The 26,950-nt window shown below is 41.1% G+C and overlaps 1 protein-coding gene across 1 annotated transcript in view; it reads right to left on the bottom strand.

Annotated features, from left to right (window-relative positions):
- Positions 1–317: 317 nt before the first annotated feature.
- The window catches only part of LOC131960028 (glutamate receptor ionotropic, NMDA 2C-like), a 74,451-nt gene continuing 47,818 nt past the window's right edge, over positions 318–26,950 (bottom strand). The window contains exons 9-16 of the mRNA XM_059325237.1: positions 23,006–23,174; positions 18,172–18,325; positions 17,582–17,707; positions 13,330–13,559; positions 8,486–8,646; positions 6,699–6,886; positions 4,436–4,668; positions 318–3,154 (exon numbers count right to left, since the gene is read on the bottom strand). Coding sequence (XP_059181220.1) covers positions 1,616–3,154; positions 4,436–4,668; positions 6,699–6,886; positions 8,486–8,646; positions 13,330–13,559; positions 17,582–17,707; positions 18,172–18,325; positions 23,006–23,174 — 2,800 coding nt within the window. The 3' untranslated portion in view covers positions 318–1,615. The remainder of the gene's footprint in view (positions 3,155–4,435; positions 4,669–6,698; positions 6,887–8,485; positions 8,647–13,329; positions 13,560–17,581; positions 17,708–18,171; positions 18,326–23,005; positions 23,175–26,950) is intronic.

Genomic DNA, 26,950 nt, shown 5'->3' with positions numbered 1-26,950 from the left:
ATTGTGTTGGGCTGTGATATTACGCTGGTATCTGACGACCTGGGAATAAGATTGTTTGGCTTTAGGTATGCTGGTAGGTGGACTTGTTGTTGTTACCTTTTGAACAGAGCCAAGATAGCTAGAAGCTAGAATAATCACTAATAACTGCCTAATCATTTGGCTATAGCTTCACAGTTACTGCACAGACAGGATTTTCAGTAGGAAAGCAAATAAGTCTATTTAAAAAATGTGGATTTTTTCCAACATTTCTCCATTAAAACACTAAAAAAAGCAAGCAAAGACAGAAAGATGAAAGGTCTACAAAGAAGAGGCACACGTGCATGTTCATCCAAAAAGGCTCTTTAATTGGTCTAAGTGATTAATTACAGGGTGAGGGAGGCAGGTAATATAGATACTGGAATAGCTTTCAATTACCTCATTTAAATTTGATCATTAAACAGTTAAGAGGGGGGAGGTGGGGAAAACAGGGATGATGAGGGGAATATAAAAGAGTGGACATGAGAAAGTGATGAAAATCTTAATATAGGCCAACTTATAAGAGTTAATACAGTAATAACAAATATTTAAGTAAATCGGCGACAGCTTTACAAAAAGAAAAATGTGCTATAAGTGTGATTAGAAAATTTTTAAGAGTGACTATAAATTCCTATCATATGTAGAATACATGAATATGACTGTAACCATCCTCAAATAACACATTTTCTCTATATCGATATAGTATATAGATGCAGAATTGATTTATTGTGAGGCCCTGTGTGATGTTGTGCTGTACTGCAGCCTCGTACTGAGACCCAGTGAGGAACAAGAATCCATGGTTTAAGACACCTAGTGCTGGTCAGTGCTGTCCCAATGCTTTCATCGCTTTGCAGATTGTGTTCATATGGACTGCTTTCACAAAACCTCTGCTTCCTCTGACTCATCACTAAATGACAACCTGAAGGGTTTAGCTCCAAAACATTATAAATCTTTGAAAAGAAGTTACCTGAAATTCATTAACAGATGTCTCAAAATGATTATTTTATTCTAGAAAAACTGCGGCTCTTCTGTGTCTGGAGTCAAAGTGTTTTAATATTGAATGCTTTTATTTTGGAATTAAACTCTTCAGCTGTCTTCACAAATCTTGCTACAGTGGCTGCTTGTTTTTGGTGGCTGTATTTAAAGAGACAGTCCCTTATTTCTCTCCGCTATTTCTCCCCTTGGCTGTAAACAGTTCATCTACTCGACGACACCCCGACCATCCACGACGAAATATACACAACACACACAGCATGAAAACTCTGGTTATAGTTTAACCATGCGCCAACACCGTGGACTGTTGTAAATCTTAGTGCACATTAAAGCACAGAAAACACACAAGCGTCATAGGAAAGTAGCAAGTGAGTAAAACCTGCCGATCCCAGCTTTCCTTTCCTCCTTATCTTACCGTAGTTTACATCAAAAAGTCCTAAACATCTGTGAAATTTGCAGACCCAAACTTCTATTCTGTACCACACAAAGTCACATAGAAAACCAACAATTACTTCAAGTCAGAACTTCTCCACTTTTTTCATTAATCTAACCACTTCCTGTTCTCCACAGTGATCATATTAAGTCTTGTCCTCCACAGTATCCATCTCTAGACCTCAGACTCTAGACTGGACACCCGCCGCCAGGGACGAAGAACGCAGGGGCTCCCCGCAGGCTGGCCCCCTGCTCCCTGACCTGCCAGGACCTCTGATCCAGTCTGGGATCCCTGATAGACCCCATAAGCCCCATACACACTGTCCTGGTACAGAAGAGCCCGCTGGCCTCCACATCTCCCGCCACCACAGGCCAGCAGTTGGCACACTGGGCTCGGGTGGCTGCTGGAGGCCTGGCTGTGGTGCTGCAGGTCTAGGGGGCCGTGGTAGAGGGGTAGTCCAGGGTAGGAGTTCAGGTAGTGGGCGTACTGTCTGCTGAGCAAGCTGGTGGCTCTGCGTACCATCCCCCGACCCAAACCAGCCCCGTGTCGCACCGCTTCTCCGTACGTGGGGAGGTGGGCGGAATGGGAGTAGCGCAGCTTTTGGCCCTTACGCCCATTGGGCCTCCTCTGGTCCTCCCGTATGTGGAGGTAGGCCTGGTTCCGTGGGAGGCACAGGTTGTTTCGAAGGTTGACGGGGTTGTGGGCCTTCGCCGGTGTGGTCGGTGTAAGAATGCACGGGAACAGGTCTGGCAGGGCGGTAGGTGATTGGCTTGACAGGGACGACTGGGATTCGTCCAGCTGGCGCATCTGCTCGTTGCCCCAGGTCGCTTTGAGGAAAGAGGGGCGGCGGTGCCTGCGTCTCCCTCTCAGCGCCAGGTCCTCCGGGGGCCAGGAGCTGTAGTTCTCTACCCGAGGACACATCCCCTCCCCGGAGTAGATGCTTTCAACGCTGGGGGCGGAGATGTGGTTGTCTTGGAGGTGGTTGGCTTTGAGCTCGCTCAGATAGACGGGACTCTTGTCGTTCTTCTCCTGGTCCCTGTATTTTCTCCTCTCCAGGTCCCCGTCGTCACACTGGAAGCTCTTGGACCTCCTTTTCCGCCGGGAGAAGCCCGCTTGGAATTGCTGACTCTGAGGCGAAGCGATGTGCGGGTGAGAGGCGTAGATGTCCGGTAGTTGGAGGTCGGTGTACGGGATGAAGGGAGAGTGAGGGTGGGTGTCTACGTAGAGCCTCCCTGTGGTCTGGTAGTGGTGTGGGTGCTGATGGGGGAGCGGCTCGCCCACGGCCAGGTGGGGGCTGCTGAGGCTGGACACAGGAAGCGGCCGGTCGTACAGACATGACGTAGAGCGAGTCGGGAGCGTGTAGCGCAGTGGTGTGGGCCTGGTCATACCCCTCTGCTGCTTCAGAGTAACAGCTGTCAGAGGGGGGGTCAGGGGGCAGTGGTTCTCAGTGATGTAAGCAAACCCTCCGGGTACGGCCTCCGTTGCGACTTGTGGAATACGAACAGGCAAGCTGCCGCCATGACGACTCAGCTGCTCGATGGTCTTGGTGGCGTTGTCCAGAGAGGTCTCAACATTGGCAGTGGAGACCAGGTCCTTGGCAGTGCGAAGCATCTTTAGCATGTTTGCTTGAGCGTAGTTGGAGGTCAGGTCAGGTTTGGCCAAACCAGACGAACGCCCGGGTTCCTCCACTCCATTGAAACAACTGTAAATACCCTGAGAGGTGAAACAGAGTGAAGAGGAGACGATGAGGAGAGAATAAGAAGCAGGAAGAGAGACAAGGGACTTTAAATCGCCTAATCATTTGTAATTAAATCAATAGCTAACCACAAACTGTTTAACCTTGAATCAACCTAGCGGTCCTAAGGGGACAATTTCACAGACGAAATTTCAACCAATTTGTGCACCTCAAAGTGACGTTCCACCTCCTAACTAATAGAAAAAAACCCACTGGCTGTTAAATAAAAAACTTATTTCATTAATATCTCATTTTATCACTGAGGCAAGACTTAGTCACAAATTCATTATGCATTCTCCCGGGACTCAAAGAAAAACAGTTTAAGCTGAGAGGATTGCCCCAATAAACGGACACACACACACACAAACACACACACACACACACACACACACACACACACACACACACACACACTCGTCTAAAGTCCCCTGCAGAACAAACCGTCTCTAACTGCATGGACAAACACGGAGCCAAATCCCATGACTGCTCTCTGCTTACAGTTGGCTGGGAGATCCTAAAAGAGCCAAATTTAATTTGGCCCTTGGGGCCGCCCCATACGGATTAATGATCAGATAGTCATTTAGCCGTTAATCTGATAAAACCCAGATCCAGGCACAATGGTGTAATTACACGGCAGAGGAGCACAGAGGCTGGAGTCCGCAGACATTTCCCTGGCTGCAACTTGAGCCAGAGCTTTTTGCCTCAATAACCACATTCCCAAACAATGGCGTCGACAGACTGGGTGCTGATTTCGGCTAATTGCAAATGAACATTAAGCAATCAAAGTTAAACGCTGAGTAAACACCAGAATAAGTGCTTCTTTTCTCCCCTTTTATCTCTCCCCTCCCATTCTTAACAACAATGCAGTGCCATTTTGGCTAATATTTTAACAAGGCCCCCTAATGATACCATGTAATTACATGCAAATACACACCCATTTGGGCTTATTTATCACCACATAAAAGCCACTTCATGTAAAACGGCATATTACACTGAAAAAGCCAACGAGCAGCCACTTAGAGTTGAAATAATCAACCAGGCAATCTTTAAATCACTCAACCGAGCCGTTATTCAACTAATCCAATTACCGTCAGCCAATCAGCCTCTTAACTAAATAATCAATGTGAAAATCAGTGAAGCAATTTCTCGACCCGGCTTCCATAAACCACGCAGCACGCAATCAAACAAACCAGGGATCATAAACAACGAGCTAAAAAACAAACAGCTAATCAATCAAATGACTAAATTGCAAATCTCACCCTGCTGATGGCCAACAGGAAGTCGAGTTTGTGAGACTTGTGGAGAGAGTGTCGCAGCTTCCAGTAGAGCAGGTGTTCCCAGGCAAAGACCAGCAGGCTGAGGCCCATGGCCACCAGCAGCATGTAGAAGACGCCTGCCATGTTGTCAATGTCCAGCTTGCTGCTCATCACTTCGTTCTTCTCGTTCTGGCAGATGCCCGACAGCCACACCGTCTCCAGGCGCTGAGTGTCTCCTGGAGGGGCGGAGGATTGCAGGAGGAGAGGGGGGAGAAAGAAAGAGAGTATGAGATGACTTGACAGAGTGAATGAGAGGGAGATATGAAAGCTTAACATCACCCAAAGATGACCACCTTTGTCTTGGATATGCTATACAGTATGTACAGGTACATCTCAATAAATTAGAATATGATGGAAAAGTCAATTTCCAGTAGTTCAAGTCAAACAGCCCCAACCAAGTATTGAGTGCATTTATATGCACATACTTTTCAGAGGCCAACATTTCCATATTAAACATACTTTTTTAAATTGGTCTTTTGTAATATTCAAATTTTTTGAGACACTGAATTTTAGGTCTTCATTAAATGTGAGCCATAATCATTATAATTAGAAGAAATAAAGTAAATTAAGACATTAAATGTTTCATTCTGTGTGTAATGGTTCTATATGATATTTTATTTCCACTTTTTGAATTTAATTACTGAAATAAAAAAACTTCACTATGATATTTAATTTTTTAAGATGCACTTGTATACGAACATTTAATCATAGTTTCTATATTTATCATGCACAGTAATTATTAACACTTCCACAGCCAACACTGCTGTCTTACAACAATCTGATGACAGTAACGCTTGCAGAATCTTTCCCTCCACTTCCTTCTGCACCACATGACCCATGAACAGGAGATTAGGGGCAAGCAACATGCAGCATTTTTCAAATCAATTTTTGTCAATATAGATGCAAGGAAGGTTTGCTCAGTGACCGCTGCTCCCTGAAAACAAACTTTTGGTATGCTGCAAAGAGCACCACATGTCATGTGACGTGGAACAACCTCTCACAGCCAGTAGTTGTCTTCCCTGTCTTTGGTTAATATCAGTCTTTCATAAATATGGAGAAGTTGATCATTTTCGTGCAGGACTACCCAAAGCTTTATGATGTGTTCCACAGACAACATTTTATAAAACGATGCCTAGAAAGAGATCTTCTCCATACTTGGGATTGCTGCTAAGTGGGTAACTTCATACGGTTGGCTGGTTATGGTCCTTTATTAGGATCACCTGCCTCCGCTGCCTTTGAAATTGTGTTTTCGACATGGTTAATGTGGCATGTGTCTCCAGGTTTAGTCTGTTCTTGGTGGATTGAGGTCAGTTAACTTAAAAAACCTAACTAAATCACCATTCAAACCTCTTTAAGCCTGCGATCCATTCATATGATACTGGTGTTGCCAAAAAAAACCACGATATGTCAGGTGAAATGTGTGCAAATGTGTTTAAAATTATGTTAAAAACTTGATTGATAGTTGATAGATCCATAGTGCAGCATCAAAAACTGAGGGTCTTGGATTGACATATCAGACACTACTTTTACTTTCTGGCTACATACAAACACTTTTGTCTTCTTGATGCTTTCCCAGTGGAAAAGCACCTCAACGTGCCAACAAAGCACATTTTGAATGGGAAGAATTTACAGTACTTAAACACCTCTCCATTAGCTTTAACTGCCACACAAGCTGCTCCTCCAGGCCTCTGAGCAGGTGGCCACCTCCTCGGCTACATTTCTCCCCAGCGGCCTCCAGGGAGCACGGCCCATTTTATCTCTCCGTTAGCATATGTTGACCATAAATATTTCTTATATCATCGCGGAAAGCTCAGAGCGAGTTCAAGTGTGTTTGTGTGTGTTGGGTGCTCTTAAGCTCTCAGAGGAGGGAGGATATTAATTCCTCACCGGCGGCGGTCATGGTGAGTGTGTCTGTGTGTATATAGGTAGGAAGGGTGTGTGTGTGTGTGTGTGTGTGTGTGTGTGTGTGTGTGTGTGTGTTTGTGTGTGTGTGAGAGAGAGTGTGTAATGGAGATAATCGTATCCCTAACACTCCCTGCTGTTCTGCAGGATATTAACTCTTCCCTGTAAGCCTACCTCCCTGCTGACACAGCACACACTGAACTGGACTGATGCCAGTTTCACGGTTCAAAAGCAGAGTAAAGTGTACAGTAAGAGAGAGTGTGCAGCATTAGTTGTGTATTATATCATGTGAGGTTCGGATCACCGTCTCCGAGGAACTGCAGCAGCGCCAGATCAATGTGTCGTTTCCAGCGGGAGTCCTTCTGCAGAGCGATGCCGTATCCCGTGGTGGCAAACACTTTCCCGCTGCCGATGGTCACCAGCTTGCAGCCCTCATCCTTCCCGGCCATGTAGTTCAGAACAGCAGCGTCGTAGATGAAGGCGTCCAGCTTCCTGTGTCCAAATAGATCCAATTTAGCTTCTACATGCATACATACAAACTAGAAAGCTAACCTCCGAATCAAAAACATGTTTTTTCCTTACCCGGAGTGCTATTTATCAATCTAGCGTGTTTTGGTGCAAGTTGCAGAGTTTGGGAGATATCAGACTGCCTATATGTCTGCCTTCTCTTAAATATAATATAAGAGAGAAGCACAAAAAATAACATGCAAAACTCAACAGCAATGTCTTTTTCTAGAAATCATGACCTGTTTTTTTTGTCGGAACTGATTTCTTTCTGCCAAACTACTCTTGCCAACTGTTAACCAGTGCCCAAAAACTTTCAAAAGCATACAAAATAATCATTTTCCTACCTTGCAGGCTGCTATTTCTTTAAGTTTAACTGAGACTCAGTTAGCTTAAAGACACTTTAAACTTGCTTGGGATTGGTGATGCATCACAGAGAACATTTATTCAGTTTATTCATAAATGTTTAGTTATAGTATATGTGATAGTACGGGTGCTCCATTAGCTTTTTAGCACTCAACACATGACATGAGTTAAGGCTGATGGGAAAGTCATTGGTTTTGCAGGTATTTGATCATAAAGTATTGGACAAACTCCATTGGACTTTGAACCTCTGAAATTTCTCACACTGGCACACATTTTTAGTACAGACAAATTACATGTAAAATGGAAAGGTTTGACCTGTTGGAGATGTTATATTGCTTGCCATAAAACTTGGTAAAGTCAATCTTGTTTTTTTTAGTCTCACCATTATTTTTGCTATGAAGTAAAGTCACAGATCTGCACCTTTTTACTTGTTGCATGGCAGAAAAACTGGACGGACAGAGGGCACTTGCTCTGGTTTTGATTGAGTGTGAGATGCTGATACTAAATAGATAGTACGTTGTACAGGAAAACTGAGATATGGGACCCTCAGAAAGAAAAGAAGTCACAGGGAGTACCACCAGCTGGTCCAGGAGCTTCGCCTGGGTGATGGTCATTTTATTTTGGGATGAGACATGGACAGTGGGGAAAAATGCAAAGAATGTCAGGCACTTTTGCCCTGTGACTTAAAGTTTCAGGGCGCTCCTGCAAAAATGCATAGCTCTCAGCAACACAATAGCAGCGAGCAAAATGCTTCACTGTCATTGAAAACAATTTAAAAAAGCTGCTCCAGGCTGCTAAAATGCACTCTGTCTGCACAAACTGGTTCACGTTGCCTTTAAAAGTGACAAAATGTTCATACTGATGCAATAACTACACAGTGACACAAATCAAATCAAGCAATATTAAGTACAGTGTACACAATTTGTAGTTATCAGGCTAAAAATGTAAAAAATCACTTCAAAAGCGCTGTCAAATGTCCAATCTCCACTAAGAACAAAGCAAGCTGCACTAGACCTGATTTTTTCTCTTTAATCTAAAAATACACCCATCACATCGGCCTGAATCTAAAATAGTACCCACAGAGCATCAAAATTCTGCTTTATCACCCACATTATGGTAATTATTACTGTAGTGTCTCATGTCTTCACCGACAGGAGGATCAGAAAAATATAAACTCTTATCTAATCGTGTAATAAAGTTAAAATGTGAGTGAAACCGTACCCGGTTTTGAGGCTTTCTAAAGCTTCTTCCACCCCCTTCTGGTTGTACTTCATCATGTGTGTGTGCATGTCGGGGTAGTTGCTGCGGATGTTCCTCTCCGTGCTCCCGTTTGGGACCGTCCCGAAGCGGAAAGGTGGGTAATGTTCGTGCGGTTTCTGGAACTGTAGGGAGACAAAGGATGAGAGGAGAGGGGAGAATGGGAGAAGATATGAGCGAGGAGGAGAGGGAGACAAGAGAAGAGTGAAGAGTTTGGTAAGGAGGAGGAGGAGGGGGGAGAGAGAGGAGGGAGTAAGGATAAAATGGAAGGAGAGGAGAGAGACTGAAGGGAGCGAGAGCAGAAAAGGGGAGGATGGGAGAGAGGAGATATTTTATAAGGTAGAGATGGAGAAGAGGAGAAGAAAGTTAAGAGAAATGGGAGGAAAAGAGGAGAGAGAGAGTTGGGTAAGGCAGAAAGAAGGAGGGAGGCGAGAGGAAAAAGGGGAGAAAGTAGGGGAGGAGGAAGGAGTAAGTGAAGAGTGAGAAGACAAAAGAGAGAGGAGAAAGAAGAAAAAGAAAAGGGGAGAAAGAAGAAAAAAAGGAGAAAGAAAAAGGTATAATGAAGTTGAGAAAAAAAGGAGAGTCAAAGAGAGGAGAACAATGGGAAAGAGGATGAGAAAGGAGAAGAAAAAGAGGAGAAGATAAGAAAAAAGAGGAGAAAAGAGAAGGAGAAAGAAGAAAAGAGGAGAAAGAAAAATTGGAAGAGGAGAAAATAGAAGAAAATGAGGAGAAAAGAGAAGAACAAGGAGAAAAGGGAAGAAGAGGAGAAGAATGGGAAGAAGAAATGAGGAAAGGAGAAGAAAGGAATAAAGGAGAAAAATGAATGAAAGGAAAGGAAAGAAGAAAGGAACAGAGGAGCCAAAAGGGGAGCAGGATGAAGAAATGGGGAGGAGAGGAGTAAAGAGGACGAGGGACTACTCAGTTAAATGAAATCCATTTCAGAGTGATTTAATCAGACTCTGCACCGTGTGAACGGACAGGACACCTTCCAGCTCACCTCCGTCTGATTAAATCTGATATCAGTCAACACACTCTGAATCACTGCGCTGCCCACAGATGATCCTAATCCAGTTCAATCTGCAGCTTCGAGCCTCGATCGAAGCTCGCATCTCACCAACCGACGTGTTAATGCTGGATGAAGCAGGAAAACGTCTGTTGGAGCTCAATTAGACTGTAAACAGGAAAGATCTATTCATCTTGGTTACGGCATTGACCTTTTGAGCCGAGCGCAAATGAATGGGCCAATCAGAAATGTTAGCGTGTGTGTGTGTGTGTGTGTTTGTGTGTGTGTGTGTGTGTGTGTGTGTGTGTGTGTGTGTGTGTTCATATAATCACTCTTCAGCTGCGAGTTGAGATTTCCTCACGTCTTTTTTAGAATCAGCTGTTTAAACAAAGGCAAACATCATCGAGGGCAGAATGAGAATTTATCCTGTTTTCAAGTTGGTCTTAACACAATGCTCACATTAAAAACATTGTTAGTCGATGTTATTGTTCGTCCCTCTCCTGCGACGAGATTCCTTCCAAAAGCGGTTTCAACATAAGTGATGGGGAAACGAAATTCACAGTCCTCATGCATCATCATCATTGAGGTCTATTTAAAGCTAATATGATGGTTCTGCAGTCTTTTTACTTTAATATTTTTGCTGCTGGAATTATAATTTTCTATGATTCTTTTTTTCTCCATTAAATTTAAAGTTTTACTGTAAGAAAACAGAAAATGTGCTTAATTTTACATTCAGCAATATGATATGTTACATAGAATTCACTGTAGTTTAACATCAACAAGACTTTTAAGTATTAATAAATTTGAAAAAAATCTATAATGTATTAATTATATTTATTTCCAGATTGCCATGACTTTCATTTTATGGTTAGTACTTCTTATAAAAATAAATAAATAAATAATTAACTTTTTTTATTAACTTAACATTTATTTTTACTTTTATACAGTGTACCCAGTTTCTGCCAAGTCTTACTATCCCGCAGTCTGACTCTGCATGAATCCCAGCCTGCATAGACAGAAAGCAGACCACCATCAACACCTTGATTCCCAGCCAGCACCCTAGCCGATCCCAGCTGGCACTGGGCGCAAGGCGGGGTACACCCTGGACAGAACGCCAGACTATCGCAGGGCAGACATATAGATACACACAATCACGCTCTCATTCACACCTACGGGCAATTTGGAGTCACCAATTAAATCATGTTTTTGGACTGTGGGAGGAAGCCGGATTACCCGGTGAGAACCCACGCTGACACGGGGAGAACATGCAAACTCCACACAGAAGAGTCGCAGGCCGGAGTCGAACCGGCGGCCCTCGTGCTGTGAGGAAAGAGTTAACCACTCGACCACCGTGTAGCCCAGCTCGGCAACTTGCTGCTTAAAACTTAAAACGAGCGCTGCTGAAGTCAAGCTGCTGAAGTCAAGCTGCTGAAGTCGTTAACGAAGGTTTGGCGGGCTGAGAGTGATTAAAGGTGGTGTGCTAGTATCCTTGTCTGATAAGATTTGAACAAAAACATTTATTTTCGTTTATTATATTTTGTTTAAATCTCCTGCCTGTATGTGAGTTTTACCTGAGTTGTGTGTATAATCCTCCTGATGACCCTTTGGTCTCTACAAGGTCTCTGACTGCCTCTCTGACATCGCCACTTGGATGAAGGCACATCACCTCCAGCTGAACCTTTCAAAAACTGAACTGCTGGTCCTCCCTGCTAAACCCACAATACACCACAACATCAACATCAAAATTGACTCCCTGTGTCTCGCCCCCACCAGGGTGGTGAGAAACTTAGGTGTGATGATTGCTGACAAACTCACCTTTTCCAGTCATGTTGCCTCAGTTGCCCGGTCATGCCGCTTTGCACTTTACAACATCATAAAAATCAGACCTTACCTAACTCAACATGCCACTCAACTCTTCACACAAGCTGTTGTCCTGACAGGCCTGCCAGCCTGCACAGTAAAACCGCTTCAGATGATCCAGAATGCGGCGCGCCTGGTCTACAACCAGCCAAAAAGGTCACATGTCACACCGCTGCTCAACAAGCTCCACTGGCTACCTGTTGCAGCCATCAAATTCAAATCTCTAATGCTGCCTATAAAGTTGTCTCCGGTACTGCTCCTACCTACCTGAACGCCCTGATTCAGACATATGCTACCTCACGACCGCTGCGATCTTCCAATGAACGGCGCCTGGCTCTGCCCCCCGTTGGTCCAAGGCAATCCAGACTCTTTGCATTTCTTGTTCCCCGCTGGTGGAACACACTACCAGTTCCTACCAGAGCAGGGGCATCCCTTCTATCTTTAAAAAAACTCCTGAAGACCCATCTCTTCAGAGAGCATCTTCTTTCCAAGCACCACACAAATTGTCACTAGCAGTTATTGCTGCACTAATAGCTCTTACTGCACTATACCTTGATTGTTTGCTTTTTTTCTTCCTGTAAGTCGCTTTGGATAAAAGCGACTGCTAAATTACTAAATGTAAATGTAAGTGTGGCGTCTGTCGGCGTGATGACGTAGGACCGTACGTGCGCGCTCCGGTCAAATCTTAAAAACATGCAGAAGTGTGTTTAAATTGTAAATAATGAATAAATATAACTTCTCTTACAAGGAAATTCTTATTTTCCTGATAGTTCGTACGGCATGACACAGTTCTTTCCTTTGCATTACCAAACTGGAGCTGCTCATTAATTGGTGATGCACTGCATGTGCTGCTGCTGGTTATTCTCTCTTTATTTCAGTATGTTTGGGTCTAATGCATTTGGAATCAGGTCTGAATATCCTCAGGTCCCTCACGCTTTGGGTCTCTGTTTTAAACAAGTTTTGATGCTCATCAGGTTCGGAATGGTTTTCCACAATCCTGCTTGGGATAAGGAGATGTCGTAGAGTATTGAGTGATGGCCTAACATATTGATTTATTGACAATAAGGAAAAATACAGGAAAACATTGGCTTTATCCTTTAAACCTGCGCTGTGAACCCAGCCGGCCTACGACCTGGATCTGCCTAATCCTCTGCTGTGTGGGATCAGGAGTAAGGGGCAGCTGAGGATGTGCTGTGCAGGGTAATTTATATAAGTCCCTTATGCTGTGCAACATAATGCATCTGCATAAAGTTAATATAGTCAGCTAATGCAACCATAGATCACTGAGGTGCTGCTGATCCCTGAAGGGGAGTTGTTTTCACTATCTGTGGAGAATGAAATGCTTTCTTGTAAAGCTCCTCTGAGGCCCTGCTTCCAGGTTTAGCGTGTTTGTGTGTGTGTGTGTGTGTGTGTGTGCGCTACACATTCAAGTGGTAAAGAGAGTCTGTGGGTGTTGTTTTTCCTCTGTGGCTTGACTTTTTTTTAATCGCTTGACATTTGGCGATCTTGTTTTAACAGTGTGAGCGAGCCGAGAGATGGAGACGGCACAGGGGGAATATTGATAGACAGACGAAAATACTGACAGGACAAGTGGAGACTCAGACACCATCTGTATTGACAGAAGGCAGTAATTGATTAGTCATTCATGCCACTGGGCTCCCTACTGATAGGAAAAGGACAGAGACATTCACAACAAAGTCCTTTTTACTTGACTTCATCTTGAAGGCTTTCTGCCAGTCTTTTGTTTCTCTTCCGTTCATGCTTTATTAGTCGATGCAGAGTGATGCACGGAGAAAAGAAAAGATGATGTAGCTGGATTTGAACACAAAGACTTGGTTTGCTCCGTATCTCACAGCTCCACAAAAACAGACTTTCAATAACTGTCCCGCCTCATAATCGCACTGAGGTTATTATTCAGTGTTGTGTTGTTTATTCAGTCTCTTACCTTCTTGTCGGAGAGCCCAGACACTGTGTCGATATATTGCTCCTGGATCATGAAGGCGGCCAAGTTGGCAGTGTAAGAGGCCAGGAAGATGACGGCAAAGAAGGCCCAGACCAGGACCATGATCTTACTGGTTGTTCCTTTGGGGTTTTCAATGGGGACAGAGTTGTTGAAGACGATGCCCCACAGCAGCCACACGGACTTCCCGATGGTGAATGTTGGACCTCCAGTAGCTGAGGAAAAAACAGAGGAAGGAGTCAGACAGGCTGCTTTAAAGTAAGATGTTCTGGTAGAGAACAGTCAAATTTAATCAAAATCCATCCGTCTCCATGTTATATAAGGTTAAACATTGTCTGAAAAAATATTGTGCATATTAGAAGAGCCTTTTGAAAGTCTTTAACACATTTTTCAATAACCAACAATGGTGTAAGAAGTATTCCGATCATTTACTTAAGTAAAAGTACTAATACCACACTGTGAAATTACTCCACTACAAGTTAAAGTCCTGCATTCAAAACGTACTCACTAAGTAAAAGTACAAAAGTATCAGCATCAAAATGTACTTAAAGTACCAAAAGTAAAAGTCATTGTTATGCAGAATGGCCCTACTCAGATTATTATAAACAGTCATGTAAAAAAAAAAATTAAGACCACCCTTGTTTTCTTCAATTTCTTGAGTTCATTTTAATGCCTGGTTTTTCCATGGTTTTCTTGAAAATAACCAAAATCATTATCAAGAAAACCATGGAAAACGGCTAAATATCAGCTCTTAAATTAAACTCTTATGAGCTATTTTTGTTGTTTTAGTTATATTTATCCAAACAAATGTACCTTTAGTTGTACCAGGCATTAAAATGAACAAGAAATTGAAGAAAAAGGGTGGTCTAATAATTTTTTCCATGACTGCATATACCAAATTAATATTAAATTATTATTACTGATGCATTTATGTCAGCAGCATTTTATTGTTGTCAAGGTAGGGTTAGTTTTAACTACTTAATACACTTTTATGTGATTAAATTGATAAAAATGTTTTTTACGTTAAATCTCAACATAAAAAGTAACTAAAGCTGTCAGCTAAACGTAGTGGAGTAAAAAGTACAATATTTGCCTCAAATTATAGTGTAGTAGAAGTATGAAGTTAGATAAAATGGAAATACTCAAGTAAAGTACAAGTAGCTCAGAATTGTACTTACAGTAAGTACAGGACTTGAGTAAATTTACTTTACTTTACAGTTTACAGATTTTTGCCATATGACCACTGTGTGGTTTAATATTCGAGTTATCAACATGGTTAATGTCAGGAAACAATCTCTGTCATGATGAAGAAAACCCCCCAATGTTGTCTGTAAGTAGCCAACAGCAGTCTCCTGTGTCAGAGGCTCTATTCACACCAAGTCAACCAATCATCAAACACGGCAGCCCTGCAGAGAAAAGCTGAAAGAGAATCAGCTCTGAGAGAAACACGACCTGCTGTCACGCTGCGTCGGCCAATCACGTAGCACAAACGACCAAAAACACAACAGAGTGTGACGTTATGTTTGTGCGGAGGTTTAAATGGGCTCCACATCCTGGTTAGTCATTGTCCATCCACATCAACAGATTAAAAAACCCCATTTCCAATCACTCGTAGGACCAGACATACTAACAGCGTGGTGTCACACAAATGGGCCGTTTAAATGACGCTCCCACAGTGCTGCTGTTCTAATCGCCCAAACAGCTGACTCAGCATCATACCGTTTCCTTCTTATAATTCCAAATACGTCTGGTCTTTAACAATTTAATATAAACATGAACAAGGTGAACAACAGTCTCATTTTTATGGTGAGACAGTCTTGTTTTAACCCTCTTTTATGTTTTCTTTAAGATATCGCCAAAAAATACACCGTTTATTGTAGAAAGAAAGTGTAAAAACAGGTATTATCATCTGATTCTGACAGTCCTTGAATGGATCCTACGTTTTGAAAGTTTCCGTTAGAAAGGTAACCAAAACGAAGCTTACAATTTCTATCAAAATCATTTTATTCTACATGTCTCATTTGAAACATCGCCAAAAATAAACCATTTTGAATAACTAGATCCTGTTAAAAACATTCAATTCTGCTCCTCAGACACTGTGAAGCCATGATTGATTCAATATTCAATGAAAATCTGTTTCCACAGAGCTGAGAGGAGAGGGCAGGAGAGGACAGGAGAAGCTCGAAACATGTAAATACTTAAATATGTAGTTTTCCAATATTCATGACACTTGTGGGCACTTGTAATACAGTGTAATTTATATAAATATCACTTTTCCAATTGGAAAAAAAAATCTGCGAAATTTAACTTGCATTTTTGCTTTTTTCTAATGATGTATGTCATTATAACTTTTTTATTCTGCACAACAGAATGTTCCCACTTTAGCCATGATTGTGCTGATTCCATAGAGCTGCAGGACTTAAAGATTGTATATATATTTTATATATTGCTGTGAAATACAAAGACACAGTGAGTAAAATGTGAAAAGGGGGAAAAAACGCCCTGAAACAGGTTGTTGGGACTATATTTTTTCGTAGAAAGTAATAAATTGTCACAAAAAAAAATCTAAAACCCAAAGTTTCTTCATGACTCAAAAACCTCTGGCAATACTTGATAATATTTTTCTTGTAATTTGTGTGCAATAACGCTTTGTGTCAAAAACTGTGACCACAGCTGTTTTGATGGTCAGTTTGAAGATTTAAAGTCACATATTTGCTTCTACACATTCTCTCATGTCGACTGTTCACCATGTAAGTATTCACGAGTCATCTCTTGCCCTTCTGCAAACTTCCAAACAATAGAACAATTTCACAGCCTCGGCCTGTTTCCATCGCTCTCTGCCACCGCGGCTCATGCGCAGCAACAGAGGGTGCCGCCGCCATCAATCACACTTCGATTAGCGCGGCGACGAATGCTAATTAAAACAGGAAAATGACCTTTCGGACCCACGGACGAGGCACACTCTGTCAGCGCTGCATTCTGGGATTGATTAGCCCTCTACCCCAAAAATCCTGTTGAGGAACTCTGAGCGTTGCAGGACGTGCAGGCGGGGCTGGGTTTAGCGGCGTGCATGCAGGCTTACTGTGAAGTGCTTTTTAAGATGCAAATTAAGTACATTACATGGATGTTTTTTTCTTAATTTCACAGCTTCTGGTTATTTTTTGATAAAGTAAACATAAATAGCTAAATTTATTCTTGCCATATCACACTCGGTAAACAGCAGACATACACGAGCGCTCAAAAGTTTGGGGTCACCCAGAAAATGTCTGTGTTGTTTTCCATGAAAACAAACAGTTTTATTCATGAAATGAGTTACAAAATTAATCAAAAATACAGTGAAGACATTGACAAGGGTTGAAATAATAATTTTAACCTGTACAAATCTTCAACTTTACCTCTGGATACTCAATTAGCCTGAGGAAGGATCATTTTATTGCTTCTCAAATCAGCATCAAACAGTTTAAGCTGTGCTAACATAATGCTCAAGTGTTTTAATGATCAATTAAGAGAAGATTAGATAATTTTTTACTTTATTTATCCTGCGGTGGGGAAATTTAGTTGTCACAGCAGCTCACGGTACAGACACAAAGATATAGAAGACAGAAAAAAAGACACATACATAAATTCTATACACATTCTGTACATACATTTCTGCTATTTGGGAAGTATTATTAATATATATTTTTTGTTTGTTTCCTGAAAGTACTTTGCATATTTGCAGATATTGGACATTGGAGAATATATGTTTTAGCATGTTAAATTGGTTAAATGAGGTGTTGCATGTAGTAATATGAACATCAATGAATAAATATATATTTAAATATATAAGTGGTAATTGACATATAAAATAATGCCTTTCAACACTATAAACGTGGATTAACACAATGTGCCACTGGAACACAGGAGTGATGGTTGCGGACAATATATAATAGATATTTCATAAGAAAATCAGCCGTTTCCAGCTTTAATAGTCATTTACCACATTAACAATGTCTGTGTGTCTGATCAATTTAATGTTATTTTAAGTTTAAAAATTGTGCTTTTCTTCAAAAAATAAGGAAATTTCTAAGTGACAACCAAACTTTTGAGCATTAGTATATATAGGCACATGCAAAATATGGGAGATTAACAAAATATAATATGCATGGGAATCTGTGGAATATGGACTTTACCTAAGTTTTCTCCTGTTTATCATGATGCTCACCAAAAATTATAAACAAAGAGGTATGAGACTCACTTTTGGCGCTGACCAGACTGCGGTTGTAGCCGACTGGACTGAAGTATTCAAACACAAACACTGTCACGGCCACCACGGTCAGGCACATAACGAACATCATGACCCACACCGCAGGGCTGTAGGGCTCTGCAGGAGAAGGAGGAGAAGTGGAGGAACAAACACAGAGGATTAAAATAAGTCTTTTTTGTACTTCCTGCTGTCTAAACCCCAGTCTGTGATGGGGGTCACCATATGTGGTAGGAGGATAGCAAGACGAGGGAATGAGACAGAGAGAGACAGAAATACACTGTTCAGGATTTTGTGCTGAATTTTGTTGTTTGGGGTTTTGGAAAAGGGGATTTAGGTGTGTGCGCGGTACGTAAGGGGATTTAGTTGTAGGCTACAGTTATCGGTGGGATAAAAGCTTAATGGGAAGTTTCCTGAAGCGTCTGCAGAGACAGAACTCGTTTAAGTAGGCCAGGGTGGGAGAGCGCGGTGAGGGGGAAGAGACGGCAGCAGCAGCAGCAGCTACTGTACATCAAGCTGCAGGATGTTAGGGCCAGTTTGAACGGACAAATGGATGTAGAAGAAGCAGTTTGGGTTTTTCTTACCAAGAAAGGCAGATGGGGAAACGGTCCCGTTGCTGCGGGCGACCATGACACTGATGCCGGTCTCAACGAACGGCACGGAGAAGTCGATGATTTCCGAACGCTCCTCGTTGATGGTGAGAGAGCCGATGGCCATGTCCGCTCGCCTGTAAAAGACCTGAGAGGAGAAAGACGGAGACACAAAGTAAAGTAGAGAAAGTGTGAGCCATTGATCAGCTGTGTAAAAACACATGGACTGTATAAAGGGGGTCAGCCCTATGTTCCCCGGGTCCTATGTTCCCCGTTTTTCCCAAAAAGAGTCCTATGTTCCTCTGTAGCAATACATACCGGGGAGCATAGGACCCTTTTTCTGAAAAAGGGTCCTATGCTCCCCACTGTGGCAGGGTTAAGGTTTGGGTTAGCTCGAGACCTGCAGGTTTGCCACCTCTGACCTAATCTTTCCTCGTCTAGGCCTATTTGCATATGCGTGTCAAACAGCCCGTAGGCCTACATAGGCCTGTTTGCCATGGAATTTGGCAGTAATGGTGGAAAAAGTAACAGACTGGGGAACATAGGACCCTTTTTGGGAAAAGTGGGGAAAAAGGGTCCTATGTTCCCCAGTCTCATACAAAGAGGGGAACATAGAAACGCTCCCATATAAAGCATGGTGGTGGACTCCTTTTGAAGCCTCCAGTATGGCATTTTAACCATTACCTTCTTGGGTTTTTTTTAAGCTAAAAGGGACCATGTTTGAAGTCCAGCAGTGTCCTGTATCACATAGCAAACACAAGGTAGGTTTGCAATTCACTGTTATTAGTTCATATTAGTTTGGATCTAACTCCAACCCAATCCAACTTTATTTATGAAGAGTTCTTTAAAACGACCACAGAGGGCCAAAGTGCTACACAATAAAGATTAAGATTAAGATTTCCTTTATTAGTCCTACGACGGGGTAATTTCAGCAGCAAAGTGGATAGCAAAAAATAATAAAGCAGTATAAACTAGAAATATAAGAAAGGTATTAGAAAAAGAAACAAATAATATTAAAAAATATTAACAATTTACAATGTAAACAAGTTGAAATATATAAAAAAGTATTAACAATTAAAACAAAAATAAAATAAAAAACTTTAGAAACATTATATAAAATGTAGACAGTCAAAATACATAAAATTCATTAAAATACACATAAAATCAGCATCTACAAGGTATTGAACAGGAGAAAGGTGGGTTTTAAGAATAATTTTAATTTTGACTTTTGAAAACAGGCTTGAAACAATACTTATGAGCAGTAGAAATGTACTGCTCAATCCGAAGATTGTCTTTTAGTTCAACCAGACTCTAAACAATCGACACACAGAACAATATAAAAAATACATATGTTACACCATCTACACTCACTATGGAAAAGTGCTTACATCCTAACAGGACTCAACTTAGTCCATGCAACTTATTCTTGCTTATTCTTGTGTTGTTTCTTGACTCCATCCTTGCTTGTGTTGTATTATCTCTCAAACGTACGTCACTTTGGATAAATTCGTCTGCTAAATGACATTGCAGATTGTAGACTGAACAAGACATTTTAGGCAGCCGAAATGTCAAGAAATAAACTTCTTTGAACTGAAAATACACAATTAAAGGGTCAAAGAACAAGACAACAAGTTCACGGCTCTAAATGTAGATTATGCAATATGTACATATTGCAAGACATCTCTGCTGACTGACAGGTCAGTTTGGTAGCTAGAATCTATCTTGTCACCTCATAAAGCATACCCTGCTTTATTATCTATTTACTCTTAATGGGATCATTATTACAAACGAATCTCATGTTGTATTGAAGAAGACTTAGAACTTGCTATTGAGACCATAAGTGAGAAGTAGGGTTATTTTCTCATAGACTTCTATACAACCCATGAATAAGGAAGGATGCACTTCCACCTTGGCTTCAGTTTTCAGAGTCTGAAGCTCGGCCCACTTCTTTTATTCAGTCAGTGGTAAAGACATGCTCCTCTCTAGTTCTGCATTTGTCCCAAACTATTTTTGGTTTGCATATAATTCTGTAAAATAGACCTGAATGAGTACATTTTATCACAACTTCCCAGTGTCCCAAAGGAGAGGCTGCAAAGCTCGTCTTTGCTGAAAAGAGAGCAAGTTCTGAATTTCATGAGCAATCCTTTTTTTGAACATGGCAGCCACAATGCAGCAAACACTTTGTACTCTACACTAAGGCATGACTCTAATCATGGCTGTCTGCAGAGATATGAAAAATATTTGTCTCATCATCCGAGCATCCAGAGAGTGAGAGAGAAAATTCTGCATCTCGGGAGTGCTCCTGCTTTTTCTGAAAAGAGAAATATGTTTTTATAAATGTAGCACACACACACACACACACACACACACACACACACACACACACACACACACACACAGATACAGACCCTGAGCAAAGTGCCTGCAGGCACAGAAACACAAGCAAGAAGGCTCTCCTGAGGAACACCTGTTCGGGGTGTTTCACTTTCAGATGCAGCTGCGTTTGATGTGGCTTGGTGTGTGGGAGAAAAGTGCATATTAGGCTCTGTATGTATATGCATGGCCTCACACCACTGACCTAGATAAATCCCATCAAAGAAACCCTCGGCCACGCAACGCGAGTGTCACTTAAGACACTGTGCATCATTACTGCCATGCAACAACTGTGCCGGAGTGCAGAGGTGCAGAGAACTCTCTTTAGTTCTGCTCATACGTACTGCAATACAACTGTGTCACAGCTGTACAAATTACCTCATTTTTGACAATTAAAAGATCAGATAGGCTGATAAAATATCACTGTCGTTGGATAAAAAATCTTTTCAGGAACCCAAAACAGTCAAAAAGTCTTGTTTGATCTTCATAAAACAGTATTTTTCGCCATTATCTGAAGAGGTTTAGACCTTATTTTTAGTTTGCAGAGCAACATGTAATCTTTTGACTTATCTGAATCCAAAAACAAATCGTTTCACACTTTATCCCGCACCTTCCTGATGAAGATGGTGATTTAAAGGCACTTTAAAGATATGAAAGCTGGTCTCTCTTGGTAAAATTAAACTCTAGCGGAAGGATTTGGTGGCAGCTGTTTTCTGTTAATTAAGAATATCATATTGAAGACTGCAGTTTAGCAGCACTTACATCAATACTTTCATTTGATCGTTTTTTTAAATGTGCTTCCTTTTAGCTATATGAAGCATTTTAGCATCTTTTAGGAACTTTTAGCTTGTTGTTTTGGTTTGAAAGCCTGCAGCAACCTCATTTTCAGCAAAAGAGACAAACAGAAAAACAGAATAACACACTGAAATAGCCAGATATTCCCCTTCCAAGGTGGTGGAGACCAAAGCAGAGCTCAAAGGGAGTTTATGGTTCACTTGATTCCATCAGTTGCTCAAAAACACAACATTTAATTGAATTGTAATGTTGCTTTGTGCCTCCTGGATCAGTAGGCTATATAAGCAACCATTTGTTTACTCATTCAGCAAAACAACTTGTTGGCATAGTTGCTCAAAGTGTGACATTTAAAAAGGTTTTGTGCGGCTCCTGAATGTGATAAATTGCATTATATTTTAATCAACTCTCAATTTCAATACATCTTATAAACTACATTTTTTTCTGTGCACCGTTGCTCTATGAAGTGATATGGCGATGCTGTGTTTCATCTGCTGCTCCCAAGAAACCTTCAATTATTTCAGCTTTGTTGTGTTACTTTTATTGTGAAAATTTGTATTTTGACTTCATGATTTCAATCTATCTGCCCATTTTTATGCTCCTCAGCTCAATATCATCTTAACATGGCACATTGAGAAGACTTATTCAAATAGTTTTTCCCTAGGTCAGAGGTTTTATGAATGTCTCCATGAGTCATTTATCTGAAAATTACTCACCTACAGTTTAAGAAAATTATACTCCTTAAAAACTCGGCCCTCAAGTTGTCCTGCGAGACAGTTTTCTTGACTTCAGACATTGATATCTCCCTGAATGGACTTTTAATGTTAAAACTGTATATGAAACATCCATTTCTCTCTCTCTGCTGAAAGATATCCCTTACCAATCTCTTCTAATGAGGACCCTGGGAAATAAATTCATGTCTCTGGTAGATCTTTTTAAAGAAAAAAAAGTGCTCTTTTATTTCCCCATTTTAAAAATTATTCATACACAGTCATGGAAAAAAAATATAAGACCACACTTTTTCTTCAATTTCTTGTTCATTTTAATGCCTGGTACAACTAAAGGTACATTTGTTTGGACACATATAATGATAACACCAAGAATAGCTAGCAAATACCCATTTTCATTGGTTTTCTTGATAATAACCAAAATCAGTATCAAGAAAACCATGGAAAATGTCTAGATATCAGCTCTTAGATTAAACGGTTGTGAGCTATTTTTGTTGTTATCATTATATTTGTCCAAACAAATGTACCTTAAGTTGTACCAGGCATAAAAATGAACAAGAAATTGAAGAAAACAAGGGTGGTCCCTTGATTTTTTTCTATGACTGTAAATTTTATTCATAGATATTCTTGACCTCAATAGGAACATTTCTGGTTGAATAAACTGAACAAAATAATAAAAATAGTTGCCATCACTGTATGCATTATTCTTAAACTACAGGTCAACATTTGCTTCTGTGTGGTGATTCCCAGCATGCCTCTAATGTAATTAGGGCATGCCGCAGCCCAAAGCTACATTTATTTTAGTTAAATTTGTTAATGAGCATTTTAAAACACATGATTGTCTGTAGATGGCCATTAGGCAACTCAACCCAGCTACACCAGCTGCTGCATCCAAGGATTTATCCTTCTTTAAATAACTCATCCCTCAGTCTCACCTCCCCAATCATGCCGTTCCAAGTCCCACGGACCAGCTTGCCATGTTTCCCGTTTGTGACTAGGTAGAGGTCATAGGAGAACTTGATGGTGCGGGACAGTTTCTTCAGGATGTCTATGCAGAAGCCCTTACAGCACAGCTTGGTGTAGGACTCGGAGTGGCCGATAATGCTGAAAAAAGATGATAAAAAGTGGTGTCACACATTCAGTGAATACAGTTTTGTTTCTAACATCTTGTGATCAAAAACTTCTCTCTGTCAGCTGGGACTATCTTTAGCTTCATAGCTGTTGTTTTGATTTGTTGTCACAGAGAGTGGGTGCTAAATAGTCCCAGGCTTTCATTCTGACAGTGACCATCGTCTACGGCAGCGAAGTGAAGGGCAGGCGATGGCTGGTTCATTAGCTAAAATCGATGTCTGTTAACAAGGTGTCGATGGAGACGGAGGAGACGCTGGCAAAAATACACACAAACACACACATAGGAGGTGTGACGGAGCCCACAGTGGATGGTTGAGTGACTGTGATAGCCTCTAATCAAAGGTCATTAAGGTGTGTAGCAGGTGAGAGACACTCACTTCCTCTCAGTGGCCTCGCTACTTAATGGGGTGTAGAGGAAGAGAACAGAAGGACGGAAAATGGTGAGAAAATAGAATGAAAACTAATGGAGAGACAATAGTGGACAATGAAAGTTAAAAGCAGACAGATTAAAAAGAATGTCAACAAACTTCCTTAAAAAAAAACCCCAAAAAACAAAGGCTGAATCACCCCGTGTTATTGAGATAACCTCGGCATGTCAATGAGTTGGCGTCGGAGCAGAAGAGCGTTAAAAAAAGCACGTGAGTGAATAAATGAGCAAGATATTGAATGGAAAAGAGTCAAGCGGGTAATTAACATTCAAGTTGATTATTTTCAACAGCGCTAAGAGTTCATTTCAGACAAATTTAAGTGTTTTTGAAAGGCTCACTTCTTTCACAGGAGTCAATAGCTCTGATAAACGCTGTTTTAATTAATTGCTGCAGGAGCTGGCCACCTGTCGTCATTATACACACTCCACTAACAATACACACACACACACACACACACACACACACACGCTTAAATTGGGCCGTCTCTCTCCGCCACACTCACACAAACACATGCACACATGTAGTACAGTATCCTTAGAGGATTAGCAGCAGTTGTGCTTCTTCATAAAAATGCCCAGAAACTAGTGCAGCGTGGAGGGAAGCACCATGAGGGAGTTGGACCGAAGAGAGATGGGTTCTCAGGTGAACGAAAGACAGGAAACACACGGCGAACAACCTGACAGGGCGGCAGAAAAAGAGGGCAAGAGCAAAGGAGGACAGATGGAGGAGGAGGAAGAGGAGGAGGAGGAGGATAATTGAAATTACCACCACTGTGATCATGCAAGAATGATGAGGGAAGTTAATGTCCTATAGTCGACGTGAATGGGGACAGTCATGGTTGATTCCTGTTGCCGCAAAGATGCAAGAAAACTGTTGTCCAAAAAAATAAATGCATGCTGAAGCATCATGATTTACTTTAATTAGACCAAAGGGACCAAACTGTTAAAAAGGAGCCTCAGACCAAAAGATACAGGCAGCCCAGTATATTTATACTTTAGAACACATTTTACTCCCAATGCAAAGAGCAAGAACACAAAGTGATACTTGATTTAACCAGTGGTGAAGATCTGTCCTGAACATCAAGAAGACTCAGATTTTACACCCATGTGGATTTTTCTGAGTCATAAATTATGAGTTAGAGCAATCATTCATATCCTTTCTGAGCGGTTATAAAGGTTATAATGCCAGTTATTGTTTGAAAAAAATAACACATTTAAGGATAATTTCAATTAAGGTCTGCTTTTTGTCATTTTGGTCTGTAATTATCACATCACAATGTCTGTAAATTATACAAAGTAAGTGAAATTACATTTCAGTTTAAACCTACCTTTTATACTTTGCTCATCATGTGTGTTGATTATGGTAATATTATAAATAAGTAAATGACAAAAAAATAACATATTTCAAAGGTTCATTTCGATTTTGGTTTACTTTTTATACCATCTTTGTATGAGTGATCACATTATAATGTCTTTAAATAATAAAAAGTAGCAGAAAGTCATTATACAAAAAAAAAAAAAAACATCTCCTGACGAACTCTCCCAACCCCCCATCATTTAAGTGGACGACAACATCTTGGAGAACGTGGATCACTTTGTCTATCCTGGCAGTCTACTTTCATGAAGAACTGTAATTGATAACAAGCTCCATCACTGTACAGGAAGTGCCAGTGAGGCTTTCGCTAGGCTGAGAATGAGAATCTGGACATCCAGACAAGACCAAACTCCTCGTGCATCAAGCGGTAGTTTGGCTTTCCCTGCTTAATTGGGCCAAAAGCTGGATCACCTTGGAGCAGGACCTCCAGGGACGCCTCTGTAAGACCCTTAGTATCAGCCGGGGAGATAGGTGAAGAGGAAACCAGCCTCACTAAAACCATCACTTGCACTAGTTATGATGACAGGGTCATGTTTTAAACATGACAAACGCTTGGCTTTCAAATCAGAAGTGTTAAGGCTAACTGAGGGGGAGCAACGGACCCAAGTGGGACAGAAAAAGCGGTAGAAAGACAACATGAAAATCCATCTGAGAACCAATCTGAGAAAGTGCCGCTTCAACCTCAACAACCAGGAGAAAAAGGCTCTCAACAGAAACCTATGTAGCAGGGTGATCTATGAAGGCACAGCAGGCAAGGAAGGGGTTTCTACCTTACTGGTGTGGAAAAGAGGCAGCAAAGAAAGGAGAGAGCCACCAACAAAATGGTTTCTGTACCCAGTATTACCATGAAAACCACCCACATATGCCCCCTTTGCAGCAGAACCTGTGCATCCAGGATCGGCCTCTAAAGTTACCCTTAAGTCCCCCAAAATGACCAGACCGACAGATCAATCACAATCAAATCACAAGTTCAACTGATCCCTGATATGACTTATAACAGTTAATTTCTGCTACTGTTAAACCTGAACCCTTGGTTTCCAACTCCATCCATATTTATTTTGTCAACAAAAAACATTTAAAAATCATCAGTAGAGGACATTAAAATACATTGTCAATAAAAATAATCAGGAATTTGTAAAATCCTTGGACAATACATGTCCACACACTTCTGTATACACACTACTGTGCAAAAGTCTTACGCAGATGTGGAAAAAATGCTGTAAAATAAGAATGCTTTCAAAAATATAAATATTCATAATTTATTTTAATCAATTAACAGAATGCAAAGTGAGTGAACAGAAGAAAAATCTAACTCAAATCAATATTTGGTGTGACAACCCTTCAAACCAGCATCGGTTTTTTTAGCCATTTTTTCCACACCTGCATAAGACTTTTGCACAGTACTGTATATAAATATAATGTGTTTAATTAACAATGATTTAAAAACCCAGAAAAGATCTGAGATCCAGTAAATGTTTGTTTATTTTTTTCTGGATTAACAATTAATCGATTAATACATTTCTTGGCAATTCATTTTCTGTCAAAAAAAAAGAAGAGAGATTAATAACTAATTTAGCATCTGGTCACTGCATGCTGTGCTACAACACAGCATATCCCAAATCCAAGGTCTTTAAAGTAGGTTTTCGGAGTAAAATTCCTGCTCTTAATCAGTGCAGAGAGGTAGGCTCAGCTTTCTGGCAAAGGAGGCCATCATCTGTCCAAAGAAAGGATTTTTAATGAGCAAGACAAAAAAGTTCTAATCACGCTAAACATCTGCTCTGCGGGGAAGCTGCTCAGACCACACAGCGAGATTAACTGATTTATATAGCCGCAGTCCTCTCACACACTCTCTGTCTTTCTCCCCGTTTTGTTGGTCAACGTCCAAATGGGACATGCCAGCCTGAGAGAAATGGTGAAAGAGAAACAGAAAGAGGGTAGGATGGGATA

This window comes from Centropristis striata, chromosome 21, assembly GCF_030273125.1.
Source record: "Centropristis striata isolate RG_2023a ecotype Rhode Island chromosome 21, C.striata_1.0, whole genome shotgun sequence".
Classification (NCBI taxonomy): domain Eukaryota; kingdom Metazoa; phylum Chordata; class Actinopteri; order Perciformes; family Serranidae; genus Centropristis; species Centropristis striata.
The sequence above is the reverse complement of the archived record's forward strand: the minus strand, read 5'-3'. Positions and strand labels throughout refer to the sequence as shown.